The 19,723-nt window shown below is 42.5% G+C and overlaps 1 protein-coding gene across 1 annotated transcript; it reads right to left on the reverse strand.

Moving 5' to 3' along the window:
- Positions 1–7,678: 7,678 nt before the first annotated feature.
- Positions 7,679–19,431, reverse strand: NPTX2 (neuronal pentraxin 2). Its single transcript, XM_054843182.1, has 5 exons — positions 18,842–19,431; positions 17,162–17,378; positions 13,392–13,636; positions 11,629–11,808; positions 7,679–9,329 (listed from the first exon to the last, which is right to left on the reverse strand). The coding sequence occupies exons 1-5, from the start codon at positions 19,292–19,294 to the stop codon at positions 9,102–9,104; spliced, it is 1,323 nt and encodes a 440-aa protein (XP_054699157.1). The 5' UTR covers positions 19,295–19,431; the 3' UTR covers positions 7,679–9,101.
- Between the last annotated feature and the right edge of the window lie 292 nt (positions 19,432–19,723).

The raw sequence follows: 19,723 nt of genomic DNA on the forward strand, positions 1-19,723 counted from the left end.
AGACAGTAGGATGAAAACAAGCATATCTGAAGTCAGTTGATGCAGTCCAGTCTCCTGAAATACAAACTTGACTTTTAGGCAAAGTCCAGGGGGAAGATGGTTCTTTCCATATCCACAATGATCACAACAGACATTATTTGCAACTCCTACTGCTGAATTCAGAGACAACTTTCCCCTTACCACATGTATTGTGATGGTCACAGTTTCCTTCCACTTCCACAGTGGTTTATGCTGTTTCACCCTCCTCCCTGTCCTCCTTCAAGTGCAAGAAGTCTGCTACAATGAACAGGGAGAAAGAATTACATAAAGAGAACTGCCACTTCTTAGCTGAATGAATGCTGTTGAAGTTTGCATCCTTCAACTGAAAAACAAGTACATGAATGACCAGCCTTTGAATTCAAGTGCTGAATGGAAACCCAGGACCCAATCCAAGAGAGTTAGTAAGATTCTGCTATTATGTATTACAATGAAGGTAGATTATTTTTAGACTCCACTCACAGCTGCAGGGAACTTGCGCCCAAGGGCTGGCGCAGGGGAGGAGACAACAAGGAGACAAAGAAACCCCCAACACAACCCACCCACCAAAGAAGTTGCCCCAAGATTTACTAAGCAAATGCCAAGCATCATCCAGTTTCCCAGAGAAACAATCAAGGAAAGAAGCCAAGTTAATATTTTAATTAAAACAATAAATCAAGCACCTTCTCTTGTTTTCTGAAATGGCTTGATATAAATTCTCATTTACAATATTTTTGCCTTATCAGAAAAGGTACCTGCTCATTTGGCAGTGATATTTGTTATGCTAGCACATTCCCCCCTTTAACAGATATAACCCATCACTAAAGACTTGTCTTCTCAGTGTGTCCTCAGAATTACTGAGCAGAAATTAAAAAAAAGACATAACAGACTCCAGTGATTCAGAATAACCCACTCTAGCTTGTATTTTTAAAAATAGCTTTAAAGTCACACCAGATTTTTTTGTTTCATTTTTACCAGCATGCTCAGACTTGTCTTAGTATCTTGTTCTTCTCCCATTCAAGTCTATGGAAATTTTGCCTTCAGTGTAATCAGAAAAGGAAATTCAGTCGTATTCATTTCTCCAGGGTAAAGTAACCAGAAAGGCATTGAAGGGCATAGCCTAGCGTGGGCATCATTACATATCTGTAAATTCACTTTACAACGATCCTTTTTCAAACTCTGCCCTTGGTACACTACAGAACAAATCTCACTAAATTTCTGGGACCTAAACACCACCATGTGCTGCGCTGGTTTTGGCTGGGGTAGAGTTCATTTTCTCCACAGTAGCTGGTATGGGGCTGTGTTTTGGATTCGTGCTGGAAACAGTGCTGATAACACAGGGGTGTGTTCCTAACTGCTGAGCAGTGCTTACACAGAGCCAAGGCCTTTGCTGCTCCTCACACCACCCCACCAGCGAGTAGGCTAGGGGTGCACAAGGAGTTGAGAGGGGACACGGCCAGGACAGCTGACCCCAGTGGACCAAAGGGATATTCCATACCATATGACATCATGCTCAGCATAGAAAGCTGGAGGAAGAAGAAGGAAGGGGAGGATGTTTGGAGTGACAGCATTCATCTTCCCAAGTTACCGTTACGCGTGCTGGAGCCCTGCTTTCCTGGGGATGGCTGAACACCTGCCTGCCCATGGGAAGTGGGGAATTAATTCCTTGGTTTGCTTTGCTTGTGCACATGGCTTTTGCTTCACCTGTGAAATTGTCTTTATCTCAACCCATGAGTTTTCTCACTTTTACCCTTTTGGTTTTCTCCCCCATCCCACTGGTGGGGGGTGAGCGAGCAGCTGTGCAGGGGTTAGTTGCTGGCTGGGGTTAAACCATGACACGTGCCAATTCAGGTCCCAGATTCGCTCAGGATCAGCAGATTAAAATCATGGCTACAGCCCTCAACAGGTCATTCTTGCAGCACCCTGAATCTTCACCAATCCAAAAATCCCAGCCTCAGTCTCCAGAAGTGAGCAGCTAACATCTGACCCCTGAACCACCAGATGACAACCTGAGGTCTAAGAATCATCTATCAGCCCCTTCCACTTCCCAAGGGTTGTAAAATTTGGCCCTTGAATGTTTGCACAGGTGTCACGCTGTGGTGGTGATCTGCAGTCAAACCCACTCACATCAACAGAGCTATGCTTGATTTGCACTGACGCAGCTGAGGAAGCCTGTACTCTTCAATAGGTTGCTCTGTTTTGTACATCCTACTTCCACTTGTGCGCACAAAGCCCTGCCGGCCTTCAGGCAATTCCCAGAACAAATAGGCTGGTTTCTATTTTGAGCAGGAGCCACTGTCATTGCTTGGATTCACGTCAAGGCAATATTTTTCTTATGTTTTTTCCAAATCCCAAGCGGAGGGGAAAAAAGACAGACATTATCCTCTATGTAACTTGTTCAAACTGATGTGCCAGGTCTTAAATTAACAAGCGAGAGTGGCATTCTGTCCCAAATACTTTGTTTAAAGCTCTTCCAAGCTGACCTGTGCAGTCAGTGGTACCTGAGTAACCATAGCAGTGTATTTGAACAATGCCAAATACTTCTGAACAGACACACGAAAATTCAAGAGGTGGAATGCACAAAGCATGGATCTCGGTAAAAAGCAGAACAGCCACTAGAAAAAGCACCAGAGCTACTAATGAACAGGAGAGCGGAGTCAGATCTGCTGTTTACCGAGACCAAAATGAGAGTCATGATGGGTAAGCAAGAGTTCTAGTACAGCGTCAGAATCAAGATGATGGCGCAGATATATACAAGTAAAACTGGTGACCAAATCAGTTCTGGAAGGCCCCTGAATTTTCTGGATATCTGTGGCCACCACAGTTACCCAACTAGCAAGTTCTGATCACTTCCTTACAGAAGCCCTGTAGGTGCTAGTTTTCCACTTGACAAGAGCCCCCAACAGGCCGGAAGTCTGAAGCACATATTGATAGTTGTTTTCCCATTACATTAAATTACACTTGATGGAGAGAAGTATTTACCTACTGCAATTATCCCTGGAGCTGGAAGTAGCTCCAAGACCTTAGAAGCCTTGAAAAAGCTAATTAATGCACTGCCATAAATAATTTGATCTCTTAGGAGGATATGTACTCTCTACACAGTAAGTTACTGCTTTCTTTAATGGAAAAAGTGATTTGCCAATGCATATCTGTATTTTATTATAGGTGTTTATCAACCAGTTATAATTTACCATAAAGAAAGCAGAAAAGGAAAAAAAGAGAAACCGTAGCCTAAAACACAGCACGTTCCTGTGAGCTACACCATCCCTGGAAAGCAAATCTAGGTCTGTCCTGTTTTGTCAGACACAAATATCTCCCACAGGGAAATCTCACATGAAATTAAGAGTCAGTGCAGATCATTTCTCCCAGACCTTTTTGCAGTTGCAGAGGTAGAAGGTGGCTGCACAGGACAACCTCTTCCCAGGTCCATGCCAGAGAGGAAGCAACTGCCTGCTCTGTGCCCTCTGAAATGGGAGAAAACCGATTGCTTCCTCTTGCAGAAAAAACAGCTGCATCTGGGACCACAGCATGGCAGGCTTCCCACTGAAAATCAGCAGCAAACACCAAGTATGATTTAAAAAAAAAAAAAAAAAAAGGAGTTATAAATCACCAATTTAGCTAGTGTTGTTACCCAAGAGGTTTTAGCATACTCTTTTTAACACTATGCAGTTGCCTTTAAATAGGATTGCTTTTGTCCAGTGAGGTCAGGAGAGCAATCTTTTGTTGTGGAGATAAGCCTAGGTGACCAACTCAGTTGCAGTAGCATAAGGATTTTAAGTTACTCATAAGCTGGTTTAGGTGTTTTGAAAGATACAAAGTAAAAGAGCATCTAGTACCTTAAAAACCACCTAAACCCTCCTAAGAAATAGTCATTCAGTTAACTTTCTGAATCCTTCTTCTTAATAAGCACTGCAGAACTGCTGGTGGGAACGCCTTAGTGATCTAAAAAACAGGGCAAAACTCTTGCAAACGTCTTTTAGTACAGAAGAAAGGCATATACCATGCCACAGACACTTGAGACCACCCTTTGCGAGGTAAGCTCTGCTCCCTGTGATCCTGTACAAGCTAACCGGTATCGAGGGAACAAGTGGGTACTGCAAAGAAGACTTCTTGGCATCTTTCATGTGGCATGAGCACCTGGGAACAGCACCGCTAGGAGCTAAACTGCTTAAAGCCACCTCGGGTGAAACGCCAAAGCATCTTAAATAAATAAAACAATTTCCTTCAGTGGCATCAAGCCATCAGGGAGCTTCTGTATTTGAAGCTTTGCCAAAACATCGGCCCAGTCCTCCTGTGGAGAAAGAAATGGACCTTTGAACTCCTTGTGCAAATTTATACTTTTCTAAGTGCAGTCTTTTAGAAACAGCTATAGCCAGGGGTGCAATTAATTCAATTCTTTCCAGAAGATTTTTAGCTCTGTAAAACTCATGTATTATTTAAGCCTCACAGCTAAATCATGAATGTTATGAAGGTCCAGCTTTTTCTTTGTGCACCAAAAAAAAAAAAAAAAAAGTTTTGGTGAAAGGTGTCTGGAAAAATCCTGCAAAACTTTCAAAAACCCCTAATTCCTGACTACCAATAGAGAGGGTAGAGGTCCTTTAATTTCTGCACGGAGTTTGATGGTACCTGACTCTCTCCATCAGCAGGTCTCTATTTCAGTGGGGTCCTTGCTGTGCCTAGTCTCAAGTTCCTAGAGCAGCATCAAGGGAACATTATCTGTGGTAAAAGCCTCAGCCAGGCCACCTTCTCCTGTATCTGTACTCCAAGCAAGATTCAGGTCCCCCCAGGGATGATGCAGTGGAACACCACTGGTATTCCCTCCCAACCTGGATAAATGAAATCAGCTGGATGAAGAATCCTTATATAGAGAGATAGGTACCATTAGGAAAAAAGAAATGTCTAATCTGTAGTTATATAAACATTTTTTTTAGAACAAGTTATTCTGATTGAGAAAGTACCAGCTTTAAACACCTAATACCATGCATCAGCTTCGCTGCCGGCCTGCCTTTTGCCTTTAGGAAAGGCCTGAGGGAAACCAGCTCTCTGGAGCAAAACAGAATCAGCTTCTCCCTGGCAGTCTCACGTATTTGAATGCTGAGAAGCGTGTAAAAACGAGGGTAGAGTTTTAGTGGCAAGAATTTCTATGGTCTTTCTTGCATTTCTGAGACCTAAACTAACTGTTTAGCAAGCAAGTACCACTCAGCAGAAAGACACCTGCACGTGGGAGCCGTGTCCCATTCCCAGCAGGATCCCAAAGGCACAGAGGTGGTGGTCCTCCCCCCAGTAACATCTGGCTCTGGTTAGATAGCAAGTGTGTAGCTAAAGCCTTCAAGCAAACACTAAATGTATGATAAGACCTACATTTTCTAATGACCAGCCAGTTGGTCAAAAACACTTAGCTGTCTCTGAAGAAATATAACATGGATTTAAACATACCAAATGCTAGCTCCTTTGTTGCTCAACACCCACTGAATACATTGAGTACATACAAAGAGAACGGTGCAATACAGAAACGGACTGAACAGTATTCACACCCAAGAAGTCACCTGCAGACCTAGCCAGTTCACAGCTCCCAAGAGCTTGACTTGTTAGGATGACTGATAGCACTTTCAGGAGCCCTAGCTCTGTCTGCTTTTAAACAGAAACAGATTTTCTAGAAATCTGCATTACTGCATGTTCCAAGTGCTATAGCTGTCAGTCAGCTTTCCATAAGTTATTACTTCTGTGTATTCAGAGCAGTTTGGGAACTGAAGGTTGTCTTGTCACTTCCACGCTCCATAAACAGTATAGATGCCGGAATATGGTAATATTTACTCCTGTTTTGCCATCTGCTTATATATGCACATAAAACATGTGACTCCCAGAATGTGGAGCAGCAGAATAACAGCCGTAGCTTTTCATCACAAGATAAAGGTACAAAAATCAATACGCATCTTTTCTTTTTGATGAAAAAGGTACTATTCCACAAAAGAAAGGAGATATATATATAGAAAAAAAAACAAACCAAAAAGTCCCCTCTTTTCAACAGAGTATACACTCCTTAGCTTTGGCTTTTACTAAAGAGTCAGCATCTAAAAAAAAAAACAAAACACCCAACTCCCTACCAACTTGGTTATGAAATCAGTAAAAAAACAAACTGGAAAACAGAGGACTAAGTTATCTTCAGAAGAATAGATCCATCCCAGCTCTAGGTCAAGTTGCAACAGGATGAATGTCCCCAAACACCCTCTCACCTGAGCACCTTGACATACCTTAGAAAAAAGCCAACTTTTAGCATTGAGTCCAGTTACTCTCCTCCTTCACACAGCTCAAGCAGAAACCACAGAAGAAAGCAGCTAGCCACTCACCGGCACCAGCCTAAACCAGCCCCCAGACCAGGTGTTCTCACTGTGCACAAAACAAAGCAATTAAGCCCCCACCCACAAACACCTCCCCATGCAGGTGGGGCTTTTTCCTCAGGTGCTTCTTGTTAAAGTCAGTGCCAAAGACAGACCTAAGATTGGAATTAATTAAACTCTGCAAGATCAACATGGCCAGTTGAAGTGCAAAGAGCTTCTGCTTCCCTCAACCAACATGTGAATCCAAGCAGTGAACTAGTGTTTAAAACAACAGGCCGCATCCACAGGCAGGCTCCTAGCCATACAGGAAAGCATCCAAGACAATTTCACCCTTGCACCTTTCAGGAACAGAGTGAAAGATGCAAAAAGCCATTTCCTGAAAGGGCAGACCTCAGCACAGATAACTCCAGACTTCATTTCCTTTATTTTATTTTGAAAAAAGCTGATAAAGGTAGATTGACTGGAGGGCTGATGCCTCTGCTAGTCTCCAGCCCACGTGAGATAAGAATTTTGCACTCTCCCTGATCTTAGGACAAAGATTCTTTGGATATTGAGAGGGTTTTGGTTGTTTTATTTGCTTTCGTTACTGCAGGGAAAGCACTGTTGTGGGGCGGGGGGAATGATGTTCTGGTTTAAGGCCAATCAGCAGGAGAACATTTGAAATGGTGCTGTGTAACATTTCATAGAAACCTCAAACTCTCCCTGGCAAGAGAAGGATGCCAGAGCTGGATAAATATTTCTGCCCCAGGTGGTTGTTGTCTTACAGAGCACACCATCATGTTAGCTTACCAAGCAGTGCAGCTGGTTTACTGTCAGACCCTACAGACACTGCACTTCACAACTGGCACCAGCGTAGTGCCTCTGCTATCACATTTCAACTAGTCATCTCATTGTTAAGCAGTTCTTTTCACCCTGACTTAGGAAACAAGTTGCCTAGAACCAGTACTTTCACCCAGAAGGGGTCATACTTTGTTTCTCATGACTGTAAAAATAAAATATGAACATTTGCTCTGTGTCCTATCGCACTCCAGTGGAACTGTGTATCTCAGGCCATGCCCTAGTGCCCATCAGATGGCCGTGGTAAGAGGCAGGTCTCGGCTTGAGCTTCAGCCACCCCACCACATCCATCCTCTCCCCAGCTAAGGTTACATACACACCTAAGCCCCTTTTAGTCGAAGACTGATTTAAGACACTTAGGGAATTAAAAAAAAACAACTTCTTACAGGACTGTACTTCTACCAGTCTAGAGAGACAGTAACTGAACTCAAAGCAGCTGTGAAGGAGAACATTCAGTGTCTTGTGTGACTATAAAGGAATTAAAAGACTCATTTTACAGTGCATTTTAATTAAAAGTTCATTATAAGAATTTTCTTTTAAGAACAGCATACTACATATTAATGGAAATATGTAACTTTATCCTACAAATGGGACTGTCACCATATTATTCTTACAATTCAAACATATGAAAAATAAAATATGATATTTAGCTTTATAAATTCCCCCTCCCACCTTTAAATCCTTTTTCTATTAAATAACAAAAGTATTAACTCTTTCCTGATACAGTGCATTTGCTATCTGCGAGCCACAAACCAAGTAGTCACATCAATGCCAAGGAAACAGCAACACTGTTTGCAAAATATTGAGAGAAAATGATAAAAAAAATATAGTAGTCAGTCAGCCCAGTGCTTACAGAAGAGACAGTCAACAAGAATTGAAAAAACAGCACATTTTCATATTACATAGGACCATTATAGTAACATAGAAAACAGTGCAGAAGACTTATGTTGGAAAATATGTAGCGAATCTCAGCAAGCAGAAACTGAACTTTGGCACTTGCTCATAAAAAGGCCTTTCAAAGCAAAACGGAAATTCACTTAATCACAGCTTGTATATTTAAAAAAATAAAGACATTGACTAAAGCAAGAGAAACAATAGAGAAAAGTTTTAAGCCAGGTCACTATGAATTCAGTACATTCAGCCTACAGAAGATACAAATACAATCTTTCACCCATCCATCTACAGTGGGATCCTGGCTAGCGAAAGACAGGCTTTGGGACAGAACCTTACCTGAAGCATCTCTATTTCAATGACACTATGCCGATTACACAGCCCATTCTTCAAATTGAACTAGAATAGCCTGTCTCAAATACATCGCCTCCTTATCATAAAATAAGGATTTCTAATCTGCAAATTAAAAAGCAAGACCCTTGCACTCAGACAGTGGCTGTTCTGCTCTACCCATAGTTGCACCATAACCACTGCAGTGTAAGGATTAAGTGATTTCTTTAAAAAGGGCTAAAAAAGAATGGCTTCAATTCAAAGGGGAGGTGATAGACTGGGAGGAAGGATTTGCACTTAGCCTGTTAATCTTAGTGCTTTGTCAGCACTGCACATTATCAAAAGTACTACTATAGATAACATGTGCAGGGCTGTTCTCCCTCCCTACCAGAAGAACTGATGTACTAAACTTGGGCCTAATGAAAAGGCTGCTGCAGGCCAAAGCATGTTTTTGGATCAGGCCATAAGAAAGCAAGGGCTGCTCTAGCCAAGAAGTGCTCCTGCCATTGTCAGGCTCGATGTCCCAAACTAGCAGCTATCTTTGCACTGAGGCAGTTTACTCAATTTTTTTTTTTTTTTTACCCTTTTGAGGAGTTAAGATTGGGGAAGGGCAGAGAGAAAAGTAAGTGCTTTAGATCGCACAGAAGATTGTCCTACTAAAGGGGGCACTTGAATGGGAAACGGTTGCAGCTATAAATCTAGCAGACGCTCTTCACATGTCTCCACAGGCCATTTAGTAGCACCTCCAAACACATCAACGTTGTTATCAACCCAGGGTATGATGTTGCCAGGCATGTTGGTAGAGCAGTTAGCAATATTCATGATGTCTTCAGCTTTTAAGACCCTGTCCCATATATTGAACTGGCTCATCTCCCCAACGAAGGCTTGAGTTGCATCAAATCTTCCTCCTACTGTGTCCTTTAGGCACACAAGAGTTAGGATTAGATGAGATTGTTATTTCAGCATTTTCTTCTTCAAACTTGAAGACCCTCCCCCCAGGCATGCTGCTAGAAGGATGTGCAGAGCTAGGTCAGACAAACAACTTCAAGTTTCTAGAAGGGCTACTTTAAACAAGATGTTCTATGGAACATTTAAAAGCTCCAATCTGAAACATGTCAAAACAATTCAAAGCAAACAGTAGGGACCGTATACCATCACACAAAGGCTATACATAACTAATGCTGCCCCCAAGCAGTAGAACAGGGAGGCAGCTTTAAATATTGAGGCTAATTTAGGAGCTATTTTGCAAGCTTGGCACAGGAAAACTTCAACAAGGACTGCATAGATGCGTAAGATTACTCCAAGAGCTTTGTGGCTATAGATTAAACTGTAACTGCAGCCCTTGACCAATTGCCTGCAGGGCCTATAAGATGCAATCTTTGGATCTAAATACACAAGCTTCTACCAGTTGTACCAAATGACTAAGTCAAACTGCTATTGCATAAGCCTAAGTGTTTGTTTGCTCCATCCACTACTCAAGGACAGAAATCACACATTTTGTGCAATCACACTAACATGAAACCAACAGTGTAAGATAGAACCAAGCATAGTACAGGCAAAAGGCACGAGAGGTACGGAAAAGATACCAGCCACTTAATAGCAAGCTGGAGCATCTGCAATGCAGAGTACATTAGGATTCTGAATTCACCATTCTGTCACTTATATCATGGATAAATATTTACTAAAATCAGTATCAGGACAAAACTAATTTTTCATTGCCTTGCCCCAGTCTGAACCTAGGAATCCTGGAGAAAGGCCATTCTAAGAATATAATTTTTTAGTATATGTATAATCATACAAAGAACAGGTAGAGAAAAAGTGTGAAGACAACAGCCACACAATTCATAGGCAATAGCTTAATGAGATGTTATCTAGAAGAGCGAGATTCAAAATCCTTTGGGTTGGGTTTTTTTGTTTGTTTTTCCCCAATATTCAAAAAGGACTTAACCTCATGAATGCTTTCTGTTGGCAGTATTAATATTCAAACTCTACTAGCATTTGCATTAGGAGAGTTATTTACCTACATCTTTAATGATAAACCAAATGTCTGATTTGGAGCTCATCTCTGACTTCAAACTCATCTTTAAAGTAGAGATCAAATTCTGAACGAGCTACAGACTCCACAGTTCTAGAAATGTGTTACATACCTGAAAAGCTGCAGAATTCAGTCTGGAGGGAGTTCTCTGTAGCAGGCCAAACTATAAAAGATGCTGATATACCCACAAGCACTCCAGGGCCCATAGTCACACCCCCCCACACACACACTTTACTTGGTCTATTCCAGGGCTCAAGGACTAACATTCTTACTATTCATGGGATAAAGAGGAAAGGGAGGGAAAGAACAAGTAAACTGCTAAAGGGAACAGTCAATTTGTCTTTAATTGCTTTGATTTGTTTTAATTTTTTAATTGTACTTTGTCTGCTTTCAGCAAGTTCCTTTTTGACCACTCATGCAACAGCACTGGCCAGTTCTGTCCTTTTCTGTAACTTCAGTGGCCACATTGCTAGTTACCAGCAATCTAGCTCAAAGGATTTAATTTAAGGCATTACTCAGATCACTGACAAAGCTGCACACTAGCATTAAGAGTGGGAATAGGAATAAGTGCCACATGAATATCTGAATATTTAAGGAACGTGCAGCAATGTACACTTGCAGCCCAGAAAGCCAACCATATCCTGAGCTGCATCCAAAGAAGCATGGCCAGCACATCAAGGGAGGGGATTCTCCCCTCTACTCTGTTCTTGTGAGACCCCACCTGGAACATGTAGTGACAGGATGAGGGGGAATGGCCTGAAGCTGAAGGAGGGTAGGTTTAGGTTAAATATGAGGAAGAAATTCTTCTCTATGGGGGTGGTGAGGCACTGAACAGGTTGCCCAGAGAGGCTGTGGATGCCCCATCCCTGGCAGTGTCCAAGGCCAGGTTGGATGGGGCTTTGGGCAACCTGGTCTGGTGGAGGGTGTCCCTGTCCATGGCAGGGGGTGGAACTGGATGGGCTTTGACATCCCTTCCAACCCAAACCAATCTGGGATTCTATAAAACAAAACATACCCATGTGTGATTGCGTTAAGAATTTGTTGCTTTGTTTTAATCTTTCTGATACCATGTATACAACAGGCTCAAGTGTTTAACAAGACATTTTCTCACAGCTGCTGTTTGTTTAGGGAGTTTTGATTTTTATTTTTTTAAAACCCTGGAACACACTGTCATTCACTCACCTGTTCCTGACCCAGGATCAAGACACCTCCAGGTTTAATTGGGTGCCAAGGAGCAAGATTCTCCCCAGTGCCAAGCTTCTCTCCATCCTGAAAAGCCTCCCACATTCCATCTCTGGTTGTCCATGTTATACAGATATGATGCCATTTTCCATCACTGATGAAGAGAGGGAGCTGAGCAACCTACAAAAAACAAAGAATAACGTACGTTGCAAACCAAGTCTACCAGTTCAAACACAATATTTAAAAAGTGACAGTATTTACTGTATCCTCAGAGGGAAAACTTCAGAGGCAGAAGTTAGTCCACATCTTTCTACTTTGTCCCAGATCTCCTGTATTCAGCAATAAAACCATGCTTTTTATTATAGATGTGAGCCTTTGTTTCATCTAGAATCTGGTGACACCAGTCCCAGTGTCTAAGCTGATTCTGCATATTAGTCTGTGGCATTTGTTGCTTAAATCTCAGTGCTTAGTCCTAACTTTCCATCCAGTGCTCATGCTCAGTTTCCCTTAACATCTGCGGTTTGCCTGCACCATTTGCAGTAACAACTCTGACAAACGGACCTCCTGCTTCCAGCAAAATTTGTGGGAACTGTTACATAGGGCTCCAAATAGGGAGGAGTTATGCTCCTTTAGGAATTTGATCTGAAAACTTACTCAAGTCAACATAAAGACACCAATGCAGTGGGCTATGGAGCAACTGTGATGTGGGATAAAGAAAAGCCTCAAACATTAGTAGTACTGACATAATAGCGAAGAGGAAAAAACATTGCTAAGGACTTGCTAACTCAAGTTTCCTTCTCTTCCACAAACCATTCAAAAATAATCAGCTTTTCACTTTTATAGATTTGGGAGGATGATAGGACTGTGAAAAGTCCTTAACTAGCCACATGACTGAACCACCTGAGTTGTGTTGTAGATGTGTAAACACCTGATCCCTCAGAGAGCAGGGAGTTACTAGGAAACCTAAGAGGCCAAAGAAAACAAGGGATGGTGCCTAAAGGCAAGTTATTCTACAAAGTAGCCTAGCCAATTTAAGAATTTAGTTTTGCTCTCATTGATTCAAATCAAGTCACTTAGCTACCATCAGCTATTTAGATGTCATAACTAGCCCAAGCTGAAGGTGGAGTAAAAGGAAGGATTTATAATCTCTTTTAATACCAAGTTTCAACAGGTCGTCTTTTCCTCAAGCATCATTCTGTAGCTTGTCAGAAATCAGTGGCATGAAGTAGTTGAGATAATTGTTGCTTTTTGTATGTAAAGTCTGAAAAAATGGTATTTAAACTGATGTTCAGTCACTAAACATAACAAAACCAGCCACAATTACATGCCTTTTGCTTTGTCTTCTGCCAAATTCTTTTTAACATATCTGAACTTCTAGGATTAGAAAGACAGAAATACTGCAACTGGTTTGTATCTCACAGGTTTTGCAATAATGTGGCTTCAAATATTGCTTCTGTTTCATAGAACAAAAAACCAAGAAGCCAAGATCTGCTTGTAAATTCAAAGGACATGCATAAAGATGTGCACATCTAGATGTCATGCTGCTTTGTCTCAACACACAAATCTATGTGCCATTTGACTTTCTTTCGAGTACTTTTATGAACTTGCAACAAGGAGATGGACGACAACATGCCAGTACACACTACCACCTCAAAGGCCCAGAGCTAGCTTCTCTGAGAGAATGAAAGAGTTACTAGAGAGGTACCAAGGGTTCGGGCCTTATTCTGATCACATAGACATAAGAAATGTTAGTCAATTCTCACCTTATCATTAATGAGCAGTTCAATTGGATTATTCCCCCATTCTATGAGGACAATTTCATTAGCCTGCCCAGGAACAGCATAGGAGAATGGAGTGCCAATTCCAGGAGAAGCACTTGATCTCAACCACAAGCATACAGTAAAAGCATATAGCTCTGGAAGAGTCTTCTTGATCTTCCCATATAAGTAGTTTGTGCGAAGAGGAAGGGAGACTTTGAATTCATCAGGTGACTTAAATGCACTGTTACCTAGAATTACATTGAGGAAGAAAAATCTTTAACATTAACCAAAATAATGTATTTGTAATTCAGGTTAAGAAACAATATAATTGATACTGAGAATCTTTGGGATTTTAATCACTTTAGAGAGGTATGCAAAAAATATATTGAAGCAGCATTAGTGAATGATGATTCTGCAGCACAGAAAAATACCAGTAGATTTTATACACATCATGCTAATTACTTAGCTTATTTTCCTGCTCACTGAGAGCAAAATAATAGATGGCAGACAACTAATGAGAGACTGTTAAATATTTTCTTTCTTCATTGCTTAGTTCATGGCTGGAGGCCTGCCTATTTCAAACAATTCAAACTGTTTTAAAAGATATTTACTGTTACTAAACATGGCTTCTCTGGTATGCTCATTATTAAAGCATCACAGCACTTCAAAAACAGTATTTCTTTTCCTACTACTACTACACAGGGAGCTAGCAGCAGCATCCCCATTTTACAGATAGCAGGCTGAGAAACAGGTTGATGCTCTCATTTTGGGTGGTCAATCTGAAATAAGAAAAAGCTGACATATTCCAGAAAGCAGAGTTAAATTCAGTAGAATTGATTTCTGTCTCAGACAAATCAGGAGATCTGAGCAAAAATATAAAGCTGAAGTTCAAAGTGACCTGAAGAAAAATGCAATATAAAGTTATGAACTACAAAAACATTAGACATTTGTTTTAATATTAAAGCAGAAATTATTATTTAGCTTTTTCTAAATGATACAGTAAGACCCAGTGAGATATTCCACAGAAATGTTTATGACATTGAGAACTCCTAAGACCAAAACTTCAGAAAGTTGCAATACTCTGATACCTGTGTAATATCATTTGCATATACTTCTGATGTAGTTGCTTGCAAGTAATTTTCTAGAATTAAATATCAGAAAGAGAGAAACCCCACATTGTGCCACAAAATAAAACCTCACAGTTCTGTAGTACAGTGTTACCCTCAACCTTTTAGCAACGTGTTCTTCTAAGTCTCACTCATTTCCTTTACTCACATTCCTGAAACAAATTCAATCCCCTTGCCAAACTTCACACTCCAATCCAAATGAAGAGCTGTTGTCACAAAAGGTTGCCACAATTCTCATATGTAATTTTAAAAATATGTTGGCATTCTCTTAGTTCCCATTCTCAGAAGCAACTGAAGTGTTTTGACGGCATTTTTCACAGAACGAGGGGGTGGAAGAAGAAAAAGCTTGTCTGATGCTTACATCTGTCTTGAGGAGTTTACAGAATTTTACAAAAACCAAAATAGCCTCGATTTTAAGCAAAAAATCTCCAGGTTCTTAGGGCTAATGTTGTTTGAACAACCTCTACAAGGCTAGTACAATCTCACATATTAAAAAAAAAAAAAGGAAAAACATACTCCATTAAGAGCATTAGTCACTCTGAAAGAGTTTAAGGATGCAATAATGGATTAGAAAAGAACAAACAATATTCATATTTTTTGTATTTTTCAGTTTGTTCTCATGACTTGAGAACATCCAGAACTCAAGCGATAACAAGATCCTCTTGTTCCGGGCAGTGGGCACATGCACAGGATAAGACAATCCTTTTCCTAAAGGAACTGAATTATTTTTGAACAAGATGAGCAAAAAATATTGTTATTCCCCTTTAGAGATGGAGAAAATAGATTTAGACATAGCCAGTGACCTGTTCATGCCTCCAGCAAAGCTAGGAATCACATTTTTAAGTCCAGGCACTATTAGTTGCAGGATCATTTCTCCACCCAGTCCTCCTTTTTAATGCATCATCTACTGCTGTCAATGGAGACAACCAATGAAGGAATTACCAGAAGACTTTGGGAATCACAAGCTTCAAACTCTTGTGCCCCACTGGCAAATAAAAACAGCTGTCACAACTACAGATAAAAAAATCCAAAGTTCATAGCATCACTTTACAAGGTTAGTTCTTCCTCCATTTATTTAGTCTCAGGACAACAAGGAGCTTATGACACTAGTTAGTTATCAGGAAGAGATGCTAAACAATATGGCATTTAAAATAAAAGCACAATAGAAATACTATTTTCAAAAGAGGTCAGATCACTTCAAATATTGTCTGCATTTAGTCTACAAAATCATTAAGTGATCATTATTACCCTCACTTTGATTTGACAGAGGAACCAAAGGCACATTATCAGTTAAGCTGCACTGCAATAGAGAGCAAAGTACACAACTAAAAGAAAGTCTGTGTCTTGGTTCCTGGCCCAAATTCTTCACTTCATTGGAGACTTAAGACAGCCCCCTCCCCACACAAAAAAATAAAGGTGGGAACAGGCTATTTTTGACCTAACTAAATTACACATGCTTGTTCTCCCACCACTCCCTTTCTCTTTCTGATGCCTTGCTGCTATGAGTCACATCTTTCAGAGACAAGCACTGGCAATACTTGCCACATAAGATGTTAACAGGCCACTAATTCTCCAGAACATTAGTTGAAGTTTAGGCTTTATCTTGGCTCTCAGGAAATACTAAGTGACAGAGCCAGTAGAAGATCTCTTCTTCATCCTTCCCTTTTCCCCTCCTTCATGCTTTTTAAATGAAAAAAATAGATACAATATTACACAAATGGACCCATTAGGCTGCATTTTAAAATTCATGAGATGTGTATGTTTCCACCTTTTTGAAAGCATGTCCATTAAGCTGCTTTTAAGTAGAGAACCTATTCACCTTGGAAAAATCACGTAAAGAGTGGGCATTTACTAGAGGACTGGTACTGCAGTCCTACACAGTCTACTCTGTAGGTGTATATAGTCAATACAGAAAGATAGTTCTGGTCTTTAGCTCATTTCCATGGGCATTTGCAATTCAAATAAACAGACTCTACTCAAGCATAGAGATCTCAGTAATAATTAATCTAAGTATCTGAATAAGTGACTAGGATTAAGACAGTGTCCCCCAGTGGCACCATGTGTAATCTACTGCAAACTGTGGAGGCTATACACTTGGGATAGGACACAACGCAAGTACCTGCAGTTACCCAAAGTCATAACCAGCAGCTAAAGGGAAGACCACCAGCAATACTTACAAAGCAGCAGGAAATGGTTCTGGTATGAAATGCCATTCGTTACATCAAAGGCAGTCATGCTAATTGAATTTAGCCCATATGATTTTCAGTCCAAATAAAGGCAGACAGCTCTACTTACATATGTACTTGACATTATCTAGTATTTACCTGACACCAGTGTCATACTTCTTCCTATTTCCACTTGCCTCCTTAAATATCTTCCCATCCCACAAACACAAAGAGTTTCATCCTAACCACCCACATATGCCAAATTAAGAGACAGGAAGCCAAAGCCATGCAGAGGCCTGTCAAGCAGGAAGCCTGTGACAAAAGGAAGATGGGAATCCGAGTATTTGCACTGTCAGCTACTATTTAGTCCAGCACCTTAACTGTCTTTCCCTCAAGGTCCACATTTAGACTACTGCACTAGAAAGAAGGAGTAAACAAAATTCATCAGCATAGGGAAGCATTTAGATTCTGTGCAGATTACCTTTTTCTAATTCAGAGACTCTTTCTAGCAACGCATTCAAGGCTGTCTCCGTCTTTTGCCGATGGGCTGATGTCTCGTTATGAAGCAAAGACTTTTCATCCTCGAGCTCGGCCACTTTGCTCAGGAGTTGGCGTTCCAGGTCTCCAAGCCTCCGTTGAAGCATCTCTCGAAGGTCATTAGGTAGTGCTGCATACGACACGTTGGCTCGGAGTTGGTGCTTTAGGGGAAGTGAGAAGGAAAAAAGTCATTTCTAAAACAGAAACTGCAAAATGCGGATGTACTCCTGATTCAAAGGGAAGAAAGCAAGATCACCGATTTCTCCAGCAAGTACAAGAGAGGTATTGCTTTTTAGTACTTGTCATGTTCAGTGCTTTTATCAGCGCTACAGCAAAACAGGTCCTGAAACAAAAAGGCACTTTTGTTAGAGGCTTCCAGCATTTCATATGAAGGAGTCTTCATATATTTAAGTTCAATAAAATCAATGTAGAAAGCCAGGTTTGATGCACTTCCATTAGTATGGGTACATGTGGCATATTAGTCAATTTTTGCTTTACTGCAAGTGACATTGCCAACTTAAGTGAACACAAAAACTATTATTTCTTTTTAAATAAAAAAACTACTTCAAAAGCAGATTTACCAAATGAAAGTTTCCTTAGTTTTGATTTGCAGAGTAAAGTAGTCAGATGCTCTTTAGATCAACTGTAATATGAGCCAGTAAAAGCATTTTTATTTAAACTACAATCCCCCCCATACTCTCTCAATTAAGACTAGTATCTTTAAGGATACCAGGAAACCAACAGATCCACCTACCATATTATTCTAGTGGAGTTTCCCTTCTACAACCTTAAAAAAAAAAGCCTCAAAGACAGCAACAGTAATAAAAGGATGTTACACTACCAAATCATTCAAAACTGTACTTGAAAAGCAGTCCGGAGTGTTTAGACCTCACAGAATAACCTTTAGGAAGTTACTTGCCATCCTCACATCACCACTGACTGTTTGGAGGGCAGCAGGAGGACACGCATCTAGTTCACAGGGTATGGAACATCCAGCACAATTCCTGTGGGAATACTCTATAAAATATTTCTATGACTGACTGCCAGTCAACCATGGGCACTGTCCAAAGGCTCGTGGAAATCACTTACCAGTGGGCTTGGACCAAATCCCCTTTCTATTCACAGGTACACAGAATTAGGTTCTTTTTATTCTATGTCAGCTCTAAATACATCATCTTATCTTCACAGTCTGCCCAACACAATCTCCTCATCCCTACTGGTCTGTTCAGCTCTATATGCCAGGGTCTTATTGCCCAAGACATCAGCTTTATACCTCAAACCCCATGAAGTCACATTCTCAGAGAGATTTAGACACATTAATACAAAACCTAAGCTGGTGACAAGCAGGAAAACCATAATCTTCTCCCACATAGTGGGAGAACACATTCACAGAGGAGCCCTTCAGGTTTTTTTACCATTAAAGCTAGCAGATAAATAATCAAGAAAACAAGACAAGCCAACCAAGCAACACACTCCCAGGGCTTGGCCAGTTTGGATTTATCTCCAAGATTAAGCGCACTTCTTGTGTCCACCCAGCGGTCCAAAGCCACTGATACACGTTAAGTCATTCCAAGTTTCTACGGGGGGGGCAGGGAGGCTGGCCCACCCCTCGCCCTGGCCCTACCTCCAGGCTCTCCAGCCGGTCCTTCAGGGTCTGCATGGTGCGGCTCAGCTGGTCGATGACCTGCGCCGGGTCCCGCGGCAGATCGCCCATGGTGTCCTTGCCCTTGCCCAGCTCCTTCTTCCACGTCCCCGTGGCGGACTTGCCGTCGGCGCTCTCGCAGCGGCTCAGCTTGCCGGTGAGCTCCCGGATGGCCTCCCGCTGGCTCCCGATGGTCTCCTTCTGCTGCAGGACGGTCTCCCGCAGCTGCAGCACCGTGGCTTTCAGCTCCTCCTCGGGGGGCAGCGCGCCGCCTTGCATGGGCACCGGGGGCAGCGGGCAGCCCGCGCCGGCGGCGTCCAGCGGCAGCGAGGTGCACACGAAGCGGCTCCCCGGAGGACTCTCCTGGTCCCCCGCCGCCGCCCCCGGGCCGCCCGCGGCTACGGCGAGCAGGAGCCCGGCGACCACGGGCAACATCCCGGCCGGTGAGCGGGGCGACGGCTCGGAGGGGACGCCGGGGCGGGGGCCGAGCTGGCCGCCGCGCTGACAGGAGGCTAGTCCCGCCGCGCCGTCCCGTCACACTCCTCACACTGCTCCCGCGTTCGCCGCCGGCCCGCGGCTTTTATAGGCAGGGCGGGCGCGTGGCGAGGGGGGGCGGCCGACTCGCGCCGCGCACGCTGGTTGGCTGACGCCGGCGCTGACGCCGCGCGGTCCCGGGGGCCGAAGCCGTGCGGGGGGGGTGCGGGGGGGCGGTGGCGGCAGCCGGACGGGACCGGTGGGCAGCGCGTGCGGCCGCGCGGCGAGGCGACGGCGGGGAGGCGGTCGGGGGGGCGCCGCGCTCAGCCCCGGGGCGGTGACGGCCCGGCCGCCCGGTGTCCGGCTGCAGCGCAGCGCGGGAGGGGTCCG

Source organism: Grus americana, chromosome 15 (genome assembly GCF_028858705.1).
Source record: "Grus americana isolate bGruAme1 chromosome 15, bGruAme1.mat, whole genome shotgun sequence".
NCBI lineage: Eukaryota > Metazoa > Chordata > Aves > Gruiformes > Gruidae > Grus > Grus americana.

Excerpts from the sequence above, each read along its gene's own strand:
- NPTX2 (XM_054843182.1), bottom strand. The coding sequence starts at position 19,294 with ATGTTGCCCGTGGTCGCCGGGCTCCTGCTCGCCGTAGCCGCGGGCGGC. Across the intron at positions 17,379-18,841 it reads ACCGGCTGGAGAGCCTGGAG|CACCAACTCCGAGCCAACGT; the intron begins GTAGGGCCAGGG and ends CTTCCCCTAAAG. Across the intron at positions 13,637-17,161 it reads AGTCTCTGAATTAGAAAAAG|GTAACAGTGCATTTAAGTCA; the intron begins GTAATCTGCACA and ends ATGTAATTCTAG.